Source organism: Pogoniulus pusillus, chromosome 26 (assembly GCF_015220805.1).
Source record: "Pogoniulus pusillus isolate bPogPus1 chromosome 26, bPogPus1.pri, whole genome shotgun sequence".
Lineage (NCBI taxonomy): Eukaryota > Metazoa > Chordata > Aves > Piciformes > Lybiidae > Pogoniulus > Pogoniulus pusillus.
Genome location: NC_087289.1, coordinates 16,629,270 through 16,644,601, shown reverse-complemented (window position 1 = coordinate 16,644,601; position 15,332 = coordinate 16,629,270). Strand labels below are relative to the sequence as shown.

Genomic DNA, 15,332 nt, shown 5'->3' with positions numbered 1-15,332 from the left:
GTGCTTTTCACTGCCGTCAGAAGATTGGCAGTACTTCCTCAGAGTGAATTCAGCCATCTGAAAATGGGTAGAACTCTGTATCCCCAGAGTTAAGAGAACATAAAAACTAGGATCTTGGAAGAACAGAGTTACTTATCCCAGAACTAACACATGTACAGAATGAGCCTGTGTCAGTTTCAATGGGAATTTTTTTTTCTTGTATTCTCCATTTTGTCATAAGCTGGTTAATTGTGATTTAGGTCAGCTTTAGGAGTTCTGAAGGTCTCCCCTTTCAGAGTCAGTGTGGCTTTAATCATAGTCTGGTGAATTCAGCAGGTAGCTCTTTCCATTTCAGAGAATTAGTACTGTGATTCTTGTATTTGCCTTTGTCCTGGGTGACTAATCCAGTCTCTCCTCAGCTCACATGGACACACCGGTTCTCTTTGCTCTGCATATCAAGTTGCAAGCAAAAGGGTGGGAGTACAAGAGAATGATCACTAGAAGATGGCAGGGCAGGCAAGGAAGGAAGGTTGTAAATGGAACCTGAAAGTTTAATGTAATAATAATTAAAAAAGCACAGAGTCCAAAGTCTGTTCTCTCTATTCTGTGAAGCCAGTCTCGGAGAGCTGGAAGCTGTCGGCGTGCTGTCCATTGATGCGGATCTCCTTGTCAGTTCTTTTTGGACTCTTTGAGTCAGCCACAGCTGGGAACTCAGGAATAGTTTTGTCAAAATTCTCCATCTTGATTTGATATTCACCTTTGGCATTGCGAGCTAGCACGGAGGCGAAGCGATGGTGCAGCATGATCTCTGAAGGGAGGTAGGATGTTCTTCTTTGACACATTTCTCCTGTGCCTTCCTGCACAGCTGACAGAAAAATGACCAGCTCGAAATGGTGAGCAGCTTCTCTTTGAAGGAGAGCAGCCAGGGGGCTGGATGGAGTGATTAAATGGTAGTAGGTCAGTGGAAAGATGAAAAAAGGGCACTCATCCAAAGTAACGCTGTCTAGGTGGAAGCCAACACTAGTTTGGTGCAGCTGCCCATTCTCTTGTTCTTGGTAAAGGATAGCAGAAACCTGGACGCTGGTCAGTGGGCTGGAGCGTGTGTTGGCCACCTGGAACATGAAGTATGGCTTCCCTTCAGTGTGCGTCACCACGGCGGAGCGGGTGAAGCGGATGGAGAATGCCCGGTTCTTGGGTCGGGCAATCTTTGCCACAAAAGCACCTACAGCAAGGGAAAGAGCAAACTGAATGCAGGCACTGTGCCTGGTTTGGTTCTCTGCAGCCTCTGAGGCCGGTGAAGCAGTCAGAAGGAGCAGGAGCAGGCTTGTGTGGACACGATCTTTGTAGCCTCAGCCTGCATGCTTGAAAACTGCTAGGCTGGTGTGGCACTAAGCTAGTTTTGTGTAAGAAGCACAACTGTCTTACAGTGCTGCTGTTTCTAAACTCTGCTCACTCATCTTTGGAGACTGAACTGCAGCTGTAGGAAGGAAAACTGTTAGCTTGCTCCAGTGTACTGCAGTTGGCAGTAGTACTTGGTATTGCAGGAGCTTGCTCTTAATACAGGATAAACTGATGTATTTTTGAAGCATTTTGATATACTTTAAACCTGAAAGTTACTTAAAATAACCTCAAAGACTTGGAAACAGACATTTTGGAACATTTTCATTACATCAGGTACTGAGAAATAGTTAAACACTGAGTTAAAGATCAACAAAGACACTTCAGCTAGAGAAAAATAAACCTTAAAGCAAGTTGATGTTAAATGTTGTAATTCTGTTGAAAAACAACTTGGACAATGGCATAAGAAAGAAGGGATACAGAGTGTTAAGTAGTGACCTGCCATGAGTAGTGGAATTCTGAAGTCCAAGTCTTGATGTGACCTAATTTCTGTCTTCTGTTAATGGAAGCTGTTTAACTTTTACTTCTCTCTATCTGAAATCTGATCGTCTTTGTAGTGGCTGTCTTAATTGTTCTTTCAGATACCAGTATGATCACTGTTTCTTTTCTGGCTCCATTTCTTAAATCTAATAGTTACACACCTGTTCTATTTGAAGATTAAATAGGAAGGATTACCTGTGATGAAGGCTTCCAGCATGAGCCCCAGGACCATCTGTATTGCCAGCAGAGCAATAGCGCTGGGACAGTCCCCGCTTGGGAACATAGTGCCGTAACCAATTGTGAGTTGTGTCTCCAGTGAGAAGGAGAAAGCAGCTGTAAAGCTGGTGATGTACTTGACACATATAGTGTGGTTGTCAGGTGGAGCATCATGGTCCAGCTCCAGGTCCCCATTCATCTCAGCCAGCAAATACCAAAGCACTGCGAAGACTAGCCAGTGAATGACAAAGGAAGCAGAGAAGACCAGCATCATCCATCTCCAGCGCATGTCCATTAGTATTCCCCACGCATCTCGGAGGTATGCCAGACCTTTCCCTTGGCCACCATCCATCTGGAATGTGCTGTGTCCGTCCTTGGTCACCATCCTCAGGTATCTTTGGGTCAGGAGGGGAGCACTGGATTTGGTATTATTGCTCTCTATCATATCTGTTGTCATCTTCTAGATAGGAGAGAAGAAAGGAAAAAACATGATACCATGCAGCGTATTGGTGTTCTGCCTAACATTCACAGTTTTTGACACATCAGCAGGGGTTGAAATACAGCAGCCAACAAAGGAGGGCTTATACATTGCAATCCAGAGAAGATTAAGTCAGAAGCCTGGAGAGGAATTTACCACTGTTTGTGGTAATACTTTGCTGAAAAAGATTAAGTTCAGAAATCAGCCTACTTCTCAAATTTGCTTTACTTAGTCGCTTGAATATAACTTTCATAGTTTACCTTCCTTGAATTTACATTTGAGTCACATGCTTAAATTCTTTAGGGGCGAGTGGGATGAGATTAGGCATGCTCTATCTGGAAAGAAACTGAGTTTTGCCTGGTTAAATTGGTTTTGCTATCTTCTTTTTGGCAGAGCATAATAGTTTACCGATTGCTCTATGAATCCTATGAAGAGTACTATGGAAATGCTTATTGTTATTACTTCTCCAACAGGCTTATGCATTTTAGGGAAATGCTGTAGTTTACCTAGCAGACCTTTCAGAGTTTCTAGCTCAGGAAATGGCTGATGACTGCACACACTATATCTGGTTAAGCAGAATTACAGTATTCAGGGCATAGAATCATAGAATGGTTTTGATTGGAAAAGGTCTTTTTGGATTGGAAAAGGTCTTTTTGGTCATTGAGTTCAACCATTATCTAACTCTGTCAAGTCTGATACTAAACTGTGTGCCTCAGCACCACATCTCTGCCTCTTAAACATCTCCACGGATGGGAATTGAACCACTTCTCTGGGGAGCCTGTTCCAGTGTTAGAGAAACTTTTCAGTGAAGAAATTTCTTTTAATGGCCAACCTTAAACTCTGCTGGTACAGCTTGAGGCCATTTCCTCTTTTCCTGTCACTTGCTGCTAGGGAGAAGAACTGAACAGGGCTGTTTCTCTGAGTTTGCGACTGTTAATGGAAGAATGAGATAAAAAGAGGACAGGAAACCAATTCTGAAATACACTATGACATAATTGGAAGTCTACTCTGCCTAAGTGATGTTATGGATGTGTGGTTTGATGTGCCTTTCCTTTAGTGACCAAAACCAGGAAGGCCAAGTGTATGGTACCTACAGCGTGAAGTTGGAACGTGGGATGTGAAACAGAAACATGTAGGCATGTGATGTGTTAGGCCCCCTTGTTTCTCTTTAAACCCCAAAACTTGTCAAACTTGTCAGAGATGCTGAGTGTCTTTGAAATGACACTGGCCACTCAAATCCACATATATGATAAATGCTGAACATTTAAAGTATAGGCTGGGGCAGATGAAAATTGAGTTTCAGTTCATATAAGACAGAGACTTGGTAATGTGTGCAGCCTACTTAAAGTAGGTTGTGAGGAAGCTTGTTTGTAGAAGAGACACATCAAACTTATGTAAATTCTGCAAATCATAATTACCCATGGTGTATTCAGTCACTTTTGTTGGCTTCCTATCAACTTTGACCTTTCTCTGAATTAGAGATGTTTAAGTATATAATACAACTGTACAGAAAGGACAGAGGAATTGGATTTCCCCCCCTCCTTCGTTCTATCTTGAACTGCATTAGGTCTGAGGATCCTGAACTGAATTAATAATCAGTTTATGAAAGGTAAAAATACTTCTTCTGATCTTTGATCTCGTAAGCTAGCAGGTTTGACCAAGTTCAGTGATTTCAGAACATTCTCTTTTGCTTTTCATAACCATGCAGATATTTTTTCTGTTGTTCTGTAGTCAAAGGAGGTAGAGGAGATGATGACCTGAGGGGACTTTGGTGTTTTTCCTCTCATTTTTTTTAATTTTCCAATTAATATATCCTGAAAGGAATATTTTGAAACTGTTCCCTGTGCCAAAAAAATACAGTGGGCTTACTGAGATTCTTGTGGTTAGTTGTACAGAGCTACTTTTCCTGGGGGATTCTGATCATAGTCCATTCAGTTTGTAGCTTTCATTTGAGTTGGATCTTTGGTCTGCTCTATAGCTCTCTAACAGTTTCCAGTCTTTCTGCACTGGTACAGGTTTTACAGTGACTTGCTTATAGTTTTAGATGCTTCAGAAATGTAATGATTCGTGACTTGGCTGTAGAGCAGAGTCTGATTTAGAAGAGCTCTTTTGGATATCTTGAAGGAGCTTGAAAATGGGTGTTACTGAATGGAGAGGGTGATGGGGACCATGCCCAAAACGAGCTGGGGACAATGCCTTGTCATAATGTTGGAATGAACACTACGTTGAAGCAGCACTCTGTTTAAATCAAGGAGCATTGTAACAGAATGCAGTGCCTTTGGGTGTAAATGTAATGCAGTCTTGGATAGGAAAAAAAACCCAAACCACTCGCAACAAAAACCTACTTTGTGTAAATTCTCAGTAGGTTGAGGGTGAGGTCTGTTTCATAGCCTCCAAGTACTTTGAGTTTGCAAAACAAACAATGCTGTGAGAATTAATCTGATGATTGGTTGGTGACAGAAGACTTTCCTGCCATGTTAGTGTATTAAGAGAAAGTTAATGTACTTGATGTGGTCCGTTTTTCTGGACTCCATTTCAGACCTTTCACAGAACACCACAGACTACTTACTTGGAGCAGAATGCTATCAGCATTGCAGAGTCTGAGTTTTGATTAAAGGACTTACTAGGATGCTGATCAATCACTGAAAGCTCTGAAAAAAATGTGGTCGGTGTTCAGTTTTGGGTTGTTTGGGATCTTTTCAATGAAGGCAGATTTTCAAGGTACTTAAGAAGCTCCATTAGCCCCTAGCAGCATGTGTCACAATGGTCTCTGCTCCTTGAGACTTCCAGAACTTGCCTCTTGAGGTTAACTAGGTTACTGCTCTGGTCTCAGTTGACATAGGTCTCTGAGTTTTCTTGTCTTGAACTGTTGAAAATATTGGGTATCTAATTCGATGGCAGTGAGGAAGGAAGGTCAGCTTGAGTTCTGAAACTTCTTTGCAAAGCTATTGATGGCTTTAAGAGCCTTTTCCCAATGTGAGAAAATGAGTAAGAGACTACAGACAGGCTCCAAGAGCAGTGCACTTGGCTTAGAATAAAAGGGGAAAGAACAACTGCCCTGTGAGAAAATTTTCTTGAGTTGAAGGATCAGTCCTCAGTGTTCTCAAAAGCAGAAACAATTTAAGAGTAGATGAGACTTTGAATTTATGTGCTCTATAAAAAATACAAATGCCTTCTTCCCTTCTGAATGAGAAATAAAGGAAGTTGTGTAGTACAGTTTGGACCATCTGATCTGATGCTCTGCTTGGCATGGGCCTTGGTATCCCCACATTAATTCCAGTTTCAAACAATGTATGTTTTAGGAAAGACATTCAGCTTTCACTTCAATTCTGTATTGCCTGTTGGAGAAAACTTATCTCCACTGGTTAAATGCATACTATGTTTCTAATCCAGATTTGCCTACTGTGATCTCTTAACCTTTATGCTTTTTGTCTGCTTTTCCTTCTGTTTCCTGACTTGAGAAACTTGTAGCTTTGGTATATTCCTTTTCCCTCCATCTGCCAGCTGATAGCCCTTGACTGGAAGGACTGGAACAGTCAGTTAAGACTGTTGCAGCTGTCTTTTGGAATGCCGACCAGTCTTTTATCATTCAGTGTATCTAATCCTTCCCCTTTCCAGTCTATTCAAGTTTCGATGGGTATCACTAACTCTGGGGCAATGTCATTTCTCAGCTCTTGTAAAAAATCTCTTTTACCATCTTTGTCCTTCATTCTGGCTTCTTTCTTCTCTATGCTCATCTAAGATGATCAAGGTGAGTTCAGTACTGCTTTAACGAAAAGTCCTTTTTTCCCCTTTTCCCTGCCAGTCAGGCAAGTTCTAAACTGACCTGGGTTGCTAATGATTTATGTGCAATAAAACCTTGCAGCTCAAGGATATTCCTTGCATTTCTGAAATTCATGACCCAGCATACTGACCTCCTGCACTTTGCCTTTGTGATACAAGTGATCATCCTTGTGTTGTATCATCTCTTACACTGCTGCTTTATGCCACCGTGTTGCTTTCCTCTTGCTTAGCCTTTTTGCTATCAGCAGAAGCTCAGCTGTTAAAGCTCTGGGAGGGTTGCAGGGGGACTCCTTTGCACCAACGTCTTCTTTTTCTTTGGTTTCTCATATGTGAACACACTCTGGTTTCAGCTCAGTACACTAATCCACCTGCAACCTTGCTGGGACTGTGAAGGCCTTCGTGTGAAGCTATATTGAGGACAGACTTCTGCAGTGATGCCTTACCTGCCCAGTAGGCATTCTGAATTTAGAAGGGATTAGAGGCAGTTTAAAGTGCACTGCTTCATTATGATAGCAAAGGAGTCAAGAGGACCTGCCATTTGCTGGGAGTAACTGTAAAACACTGCTTACAGCTGGAGGATTGTTTGAAGATGTGTTAGAACCCAAGTGGTGATGGCATGCACCCCTGGAAATGTGTACATTCCCTCTTGACTTGGGTCCATGTAGTCCTGCAGTAGTTTCAGATTTGAGCATCGTTTCTGTGATCATTCTGGTGTGAAGCTGGCTCTGCACTTTGCAGCTAGCTGAAGTTTCTCCTGTTCTTTTAAAAGCACTTTCACGTTATTAAAATCTCAGTATTGTTTGTTAGGTTGAATGGCAATCCCTGCATTGTTCTGACACAAATGTTGGGAAACAAAGGCATTATCAGTACTGATGACATGATTGCATCCTATAATTTGTATTAGGGGGCAGCCTTAGAAATACAGGAAATCAGTTATTCTAACTGCTTTTGTTAAAAGCTTATGCCACAGCCATTTGTAGCATAGTTAAAATTTCAGATGTTTTTGTCTGTTAAGTTTGGAGCTAATGCCTCATGGAGATGGTAGTGACAGTCTGCAGAATTAAGATAACAGTTTTCAGGACTTTTATATATATAATCTTTTAAAACCAGAAACTTTACTTTGTTCTCAAGTCTTACTTTTCAGAGCAGGTGCCACAGAGTGTAGGATGCAAGAGCTCATACTTTTGCCCTTCTGTAATGGTTTACTACAAATTGCATGGAAAAAACCCCAACCAAAACACTTCCCCCAAAATCATGGTAAAATAAAGGAGTATGTCTCTCTTTTCCCCATTTTTTTTATGGTATAGAAAGCAAGGCTGCTTATGTACTTGTTTTTAGCAGCAGCTGTAATGCTCTGGTTAGAGTATAACTTATTTTCATGTACTACAATATAAATCCCAAGGCTGCTTATGTACTTGTTTTTAGCAGCAGCTGTAATGCTCTGGTTAGAGTATAACTTATTTTCATGTACTACAATATAAATCCTAATTCTTGATTGGGAGAGTGGGTCAACTAGCCTGGCCACCTTTAGAGATGCAGAAAAGCTTTACCAAGACTTTGTTCAAATGTTGTTTGGGGTTTTAAAAAGTGCTGGTAGGTATTGACTCTTTACAGTGAATGTTAAATGCAAAATCAAACATTGTTAACAGAGGAGTAAATTTACCATTAAGAGGGAGGGTTTTACATGATACAAGGCTGTAGTAATAGAAGTGTGCTGACACCCACTTGTTGTGGAACTTGCTGGTTTTGAAGACCAGCCCTGCAACTATGTGATGCAGACTTCCTAGTGGCTTGTCTAAAACCACCGAGTTTTCCAGGATGTTGGAGTTCATACTTGATGCCCATGCAGGGTTTCCTGGGCAGCAGCACTAGCTCACAGAGTGTCCACAAACAGAATGCATTGACTGAAAATTACTGAAGGTATGAGACATAATTGTAGATGGTAAAAGCAGACTTGAAGAGGTGAAGCTCATTTCTTCTGTTTGTGATGGAACTGCAGTTAAATGCTGAGTTGTAATGATGCAGGAAGAAGGTGATAATTCTTAGCTAGGTAATATCACAGTATCATCAAGGTTGGAAGAGACTTCATAGATCATCAAGTCCAACCCTTTAGCTGGAGACTGTTTATAGAGCCTTCAAGAATCTTTCTAGACCTTTTCAGAAAATACTGCATGATTTTGGGGTTGCTCTGTTAGCTGTGTTCATCTGAGACTTCATAATCTTTTTCAAGAGAGAAAATAAGAAACTATTTCAAGGTGATAATTGATTTAGCAATCTTTGGAAAGAAATTTTATACCCTGAAAACAGCTTTGATATATCTGATGTAAGAATGACAAAAGAACTTGTACTAGTGCAATAAGAAAAAGACAACAAATAAGATTGATTTGTGTACTTACCAGTCTTTGGAAGGTTTATGTGCTGGAGAAGGGGAATACCTGGGCTCCGGGAGAGGGACTGGGCTGGTCTTCTGTATTGGTCCCAGCACTGGCAAGAAAACTTCCCACAGATGGTTGGTAGGGATTTTTTTTTTTTAAATTAAAAAAAATGGGTTTGTATGTCTCATTCCTGTGTTTATAGTGCTGGGGGGAGGTCAGTTTTCCTCTGAAGCTGATTTGATTGGTCATTTTGCCTGCAGGGGGGCCGGTTAGCTCTGATCATGTGGAAAAGAATGCTGGTTTGTTAGGAGCATTTCTTTACCCAACACAAACCCTTAGCAGCCAAGGAGAAATCCTCAGACACTTGGAGAAAGTGTGCTTTTTCCCTCACCTCCTTAATCAAGATAATTTTCTAGATTTGTATAAGCTCAGCTTTAAGTGAGAATTGAAAAGGCCGAAATTCTCTTGCAAAAGCTGAATGGAAAACCTTCCCATATTGCTGCTGAAGAGTATGTTTGTCTCCCATACGTCCTTCCTAACCAGTATCAACTGCTGTTTGTTTAGGTGAAAAAACCTCTTGTGTCTTGCTGCTTGTCAGTGCCATTTCTTCCTCTTCCCATTAGATCCTGAGCTCCTTAGTATTGGTGGTAACAGAAAGGTGGGTTGCAGCTAATTGTACAGCCAACGGTCTTTGGTGGATGTTGCTGAACTGCAGCTTAATGCTGGTCAGAAGCTGAAGATTTGGCCATCTCTCTTCCATCTCCACATTGCTCCTTTGTGAAAACATGGAATTAATCACAGGATTTTGCTAAAGCCTAAGAATGAAACAGTGCAGATTAGGTGGGTTTCTGATTCTGTGCAGCAAACAAAGCTGCAGTGACTTGAGCTATTTTCTCTCGCTTATCAAATGAGAAGAGTTACTTAGGGAGGAGGTTTTAGCTGAACAGCTGCATGGAGCGGTCAGCGTGCTGCACTCCGAAGTGGCACTCTGAGGACAGCTTTGTAATGCAGTTGTGTTTCATGCCTCTTTTTTTTTTCCCCTTGGTGAGCTGCTGATGTGAGGGCTTTGATTGAACGTCACATGTAAGAGGATCTGAGAAACAAAGGCTATGGTTGTTTGCAATAAAACTACTGAAGGCCTGCTGGGAAAATTATTAATGTAGACTTTCCTGCTTAGGAAACAAAATCCTCCCTAATATTTTTTTCTTTACCTTTCTCCCTCCCCTCCAATTTCAAAACATTAATTCTTTAATTCAGTATGGAAAATTTGAACACATGTTCAGGCACAGCACAGAAAATTGATAGACATAGTGTGACCTTTGGAACCAGGGCAGCCTCTTTTATTCACAAGTAGGATTTAAATTATTTTTTTTTTACCAGTACTGTTTTCTTACAAACTCTGTTTTGTACTGCATAAAGTGTATGGTCTTCAGTCACAGGTTGACTAATCTGATTCATCTGAATGGGTTGAGAGGCTAACAAGACTGTACAGCAGCTGAAATAGCTGCAGTATGTGATTTCCAGGTGTGTGTTACAGAATTAAACTCTGTTCATTCATCTTAAATTTGCAGGTTCACTCATACTCCTGACAGTTGATCATAAAAGCATTTTGATTGGAAAAGACCTCAAAGGCTGTGAATCCAGTTTTTGTCTAACTGTGCCAAATCTGGTGCTAAACCACATCCAGCAGCACCACGTCCCTGCCTTTTTGAAATGGGGATTCAAGCTCCTCCCAGTTCCAGTGCTTGAGAACCCTTTCAGGGAAGAAGTTTCTTCTAATGTTAAACTTCTGTGGTACAACTCAAGTGGGTTCCATAGCCTGGAAAAGAGAAGAATGAGAGAGGATCTTGTAAATGAATATAAATATCTAATGTGTGGAGGTTGTGAGATTTGGGCCGGGCTCATTTCAGTGGTGGTTGGTGGTAAAGCAGGGTAACAGGCACAAACCAGAACACAAGAGATTTCACCTGAGCTTAAGGAAAAACTCTGGCCAGGCTGTCCAGAGAGGTTGTCAAGTCACCTTCCCTGGAGACTTTCCAAACCTGCTTGGACATGATCCTATGCAACTTACTGTGGGTGAACTTGTGTTAACAGCAGGGTTGGACTTGATCTCCAAAGGTCCCTTATGATCCTTATCAATCTGTAATTCTATAGTTGTTCTGTCACTTATTATTTAAGAGAAGAGACTGACCCCCTTGCTAAAACCTCCTTTCAGGGTGTGGTAAAGTGAGGAGGTATCTACTCATCCTGCTTTTCTCCAGATGTGGTAATCCCAGGTCCCTCAGCTGCTCCCCTGTAGACCTGTTCTCTCACCCTTCACCAGCCTCGTTGCCCTTCTCTGGACCTGCTCCAGCAGCTCAATGTTTGTCTTTAGGATAATGGTCATAAGAGTGGAAAAAAAAATGAGGAGTAATGCTTGAGTAGTATGCCTTTGAGACTTACTGTTGAGATGGAGATTTTGAGAGAAAATGTGAAGCTAGAAAAGAATTTCTGGTCTCTGTTACCAGGTTTGCTTACAAGCGAATCACTTCATGTACACTCCTGTCGTGTCCCTATCACATCAAACACTGTCCTAATGAGAAGGTAGCACTTCCTTGGAAGTACCATCACTAAGGACGTTTGTTTTATTCTTTTGTAAAGTGAGTGACAGAATTGCCCTCCTTGACAAAATGATTTGAATGCATACAAAACCACCAGATGGCAAAGGTTTTTCTTTGTATCCTGTTCTTACCAAAACGTGTAGCAGGCAGCAGGAAGAAGAAAGCAAGTCAGAACACTTAAAAGACTCTCCTAGGTTGTCACTTCCTCAGAGGAAATAGTGTTGTTGTCGTCCATCATCACTTGCGTGTAAATTCTCTCCAGTGAGTGTCACAGGAAACATGGATGGACTGCATGGAGAACAGAAGTGATTTGCCATTCTGTTAATAACTCTTCTGCATAAACATCTTGCCATGGGGCTAGATCCCAGAATCCCAGTCTTGTTCTTTGCAGTTAGGCTCCCTTTGAGTTGATGTTGCACAGCTGTAGGGTTTTTTGGCAGGATACTACTAGGCTCTATCTGAAGTTTCCTGTAAACAGCATTGCTGGCTGTGTGACAGACTTGAACAGAGGTGCCCTTTTACTGCTCCTTCTCTTCAGGAAGTCCACTCAATTAGTCCAAGGCAAAATCATAGATGGCTTTTTAGTGTGGTATGGGGTTTTTTTATCCTTAAAACATTGCCAAATACTGACTCCATGACCTAAGTAATTTCAGCTGAAATGAGCTTTCTGAAGTCTACAAAGAGTTTGCAAATATAATGTGCTAGGACTTTGGAAGTTATGAACTTAGTTGTAAGCTGTAGTATTCCTTCATACAGTTTTGTTGTTGTCTGTCCCTTGGGTAGCTCATTTTTGTCTTACACTTAACCTGTGATTGCATAGTTTTGGGGTTGTTTAGCCTGGAGAAGAGGAGGCTCAGGGGTGATCTTATTACTGTCTACAACTACCTGAAGGGGTATTGTAGCCAGGTAGGGGGTGGCCTCTTCTCCCAGGCAACCAGCAATAGAACAAGGGGACACAGTCTCAAGTTGTGCCAGGGTAGGTATAGGCTGGATATTAGGAAGAAGTTCTTCCCAGAGAGAGTGATTGGCATTGGAATGGGCTGCCCAGGGAGGTGGTGGAGGCACCGTCCCTGGGGGTCTTCAAGAAAAGCCTGGATGAGGCACTTAGTGCCATGGTCTAGTTGATTGGATAGGGCTGGGTGCTAGGTTGGACTGGATGATCTTGGAGGTCTCTTCCAACCTGGTTGATTCTGTGATTCTATATATAATGCCAGATCTGTTTTGAAAGTACCTTGCAGTCTTTTGAATATTGTTTGGTCTGGTGGCCTAGTACCAAAAAGAGTAAATATGTTGTTGTGGGCTGTACTTTTCATCTTAATTCCACTGATGTGTGGCATCAGAATGGTCATCTGATATGTCACACCGAAGTGCTGCTGTGCTTAGAGTTTCAGAATCACAGGTGATATAGTTCTCAGATTAGGATGGATGTTAGGAGGAAGTTCTTCACAGAGAGTGATTTACCATTGGAATGGGCTGCCCAGGGAGGTGGTGGAGTCACCGTCCCTGGAGGTGTTCAAGAAAAGCCTGGATGAGGCACTTAGTGCCATGGGTCTGGTTGATTGTATAGGTCTGGGTGATTTGTTGGACTGAATGAGCTTGGAGGTATCTTCCAACCTGGTTGATTCTATTATTAATGTTAGCACCAACCCTTTCTGGTCAAGTAGTTTCTTATATTTCTAGTGCTGTAGAGTTTAAAATCAGAAGAGAGAGCAGGATTCCACTAGTGTCTGATGTTAAGAGCATTTGATGCTTTGCCACCACTACAGAAATGTGTTTCAGACTCCACAGTAGCAAACAAGGATGCCATTCTCTGCAAGTTCAGAATACAAAACTTGAATTTAATAGTTTAGTTCTTGGGAGCAAAGTCAGCTCAAAACTTGACTTTTATAGTTTAGTTCTTGGGGGCAAAACAATCTGTCTTAGGCACTAGAGAAATATATATATGCCTGTTGCTTGAATATTTCTGCAGAGAGGCTAAGAACATATGGATATTCAGTGGCAAAGTAGACTTCACAATACAGTTTAGGTAACTTTCTTTCCCAACAGTGTTTTTGGAAGGACAAAACAGTCTGATCTGGCAGTGTGCTAGCATTGAAAGTTCAGCCTCCAGAATCTTAGCTTACTAAAAATTGAAAGTTGTAACATCTTTTTAATTTGTAGAATCTAAAATAAGTCACTGTTACTGAATGAGTGTCAGGTAGTAGCTGTGACTTTGGAAAAGAATGCATAAATTACTGAAAAAATACTTTTCTGCTCTAAAAATAGCAAATGAGTAACTTTTTTTGTTAGTCCTCCTCTCTCCTGTGTGTATTTTACTTTCACAGGATCACAGGATATTGGGGGTTGGAAGGGATCCAAGGAGATCGAGTCCAACCTCCCTGCCAGAGCAGGACAATCCTATCTAACACAGATCACACAGGAACACATCCAGACAGGCCTTGGAAGTCTCCAGAGAAGGAGACCCCACAGCCTCTCTGGGGAGCCTGTGCCAGTGCTCTGTGACCCTTACAGTAATGAAGTTGCCCCTTGTGTTGAGGTGGAACCTCTTTCGCTGCAACTTATACCCATTGCTCCTTGTCCTATCCCAAGGAGCAAGTGAACAGAGCCTGTCCCTCCAAGTCCTGACCAGCCCTCAATGTTTATAAACATTTATTAAATCCTCTCTCAGTCTTCTCTCGACTAAAAAGTCCCAGGTCCCTTAGTTGCTCCTCATAAGCCATGCCCTCCAGTCCCTTAATCATCCTTGCATCTCTGTGCTGGACCCTCTCCAGCAGATCCCTGTCCCTCTTCAACTGGGGAGCTCAAATGTGAATGCTTTTGGCTGACTTAGCTCTCTTCTTCACCTTCATGAAGCCCACCCAGGGAGCAATCCTGAGAGGCTTCTCTGCACTTCCTGTTGCTTTCTTCTATGTGACTTTTTTTGGTCACAGACAACAACCAACCAGTGTTTACCAGTCTTAGATTTTCTGTGTACCTTGTTGCCTTGGTTTTTCCATCTAAACATAAGGAAAACCTTTACTTTGGGGGTGCTGGAGCGCTGGAACAGGCTGCCCAGAGAGGTGGTGCAATTTCCTTTCTGGAGAGTTTTAAAACCTGCCTACTCTAGACAAACCTGTTTTAGCAGAGGGTTGGGCTACATCTCCAGAGCTTCTGTGATGGGTTGGGAGTTGCACCCCCCCACCCCCCCTTATAAAATCACCCAGACTAGGCTCAGCTGGCTGGAAGCTAAGAAATGAAGCTTTATATTTACAGCTTAGCATAATATATGAGCAGATATTACAGCTACATACAGAAATATACAAGTTAAAAGTATTACAGAAGCACAGCACTCCTCCCAGAAACCAGAATCCCCAGGAGGAGCTCCCAACCACGCTTCCATCTTCTTCCTCCTCCTCTATCTTGTCCCAGAGTTTGCCTTATGTGCAAGGTGAGGTTGGAGGATCGGCCTGAGGGTTAGAAAGCAGAAGGATTAGTTACACAGAAAGCAGCCCAGGGAGAAAGCACAAGCACCAACTGCAACAGAGACCCACACACACTGACCCTGTCTTATCTACATTTTATATTCTTGTTTTTATCCATCTCAGCAAGCCTATGAGTGCAGCAGCCATCACCACTGTTTCCTTTTCACAGCCTATAATCTATTTTTTCTCACCAAAATATTCCAGTTAGCCTCAAACTAGCTCAGGTTCTTTCCATCACCTCCCATTCTTTGATTCTGCAGTGTGGCTGGCCTTCATCTGCGAGGATTTATCTGTTCTAGATAAGTAACTTTGTCAGCATTGCACCTACTAAATGAAAGTATTTGAATGTTCTCAGCAGTTTAGGTTTATTCAGAGCCAGTATTGACAGAGATTCTCCAAAATACCAGTGAGTACAGAAGTGTTTTTTAGCCAGATGTTTCTTCCCTTCAATGAAGTAAATGCATATCTGGGTTGTGTTCTGCTTCATAGCTGAGATTTCCTCTTGGATATACTTTAGTCAATGTGCTTTAGCTCTTTATGTAGAAACAATTTAAGAGGGAGA

General features: G+C 41.9%; 2 protein-coding genes across 9 annotated transcripts in view; one reads left to right on the top strand and one right to left on the bottom strand.

Annotated features, from left to right (window-relative positions):
* The window catches only part of GIGYF2 (GRB10 interacting GYF protein 2), an 82,415-nt gene that overhangs the window by 34,653 nt on the left and 32,430 nt on the right, over positions 1-15,332 (top strand). The window lies entirely within an intron of this gene.
* KCNJ13 (potassium inwardly rectifying channel subfamily J member 13) lies at positions 444-8,958 on the bottom strand. The gene is given in 3 exon segments (XM_064165764.1): positions 444-1,201; positions 2,053-2,533; positions 8,731-8,958. Coding segments are annotated over 3 exon segments (1,332 nt in total). The 3' UTR covers positions 444-578.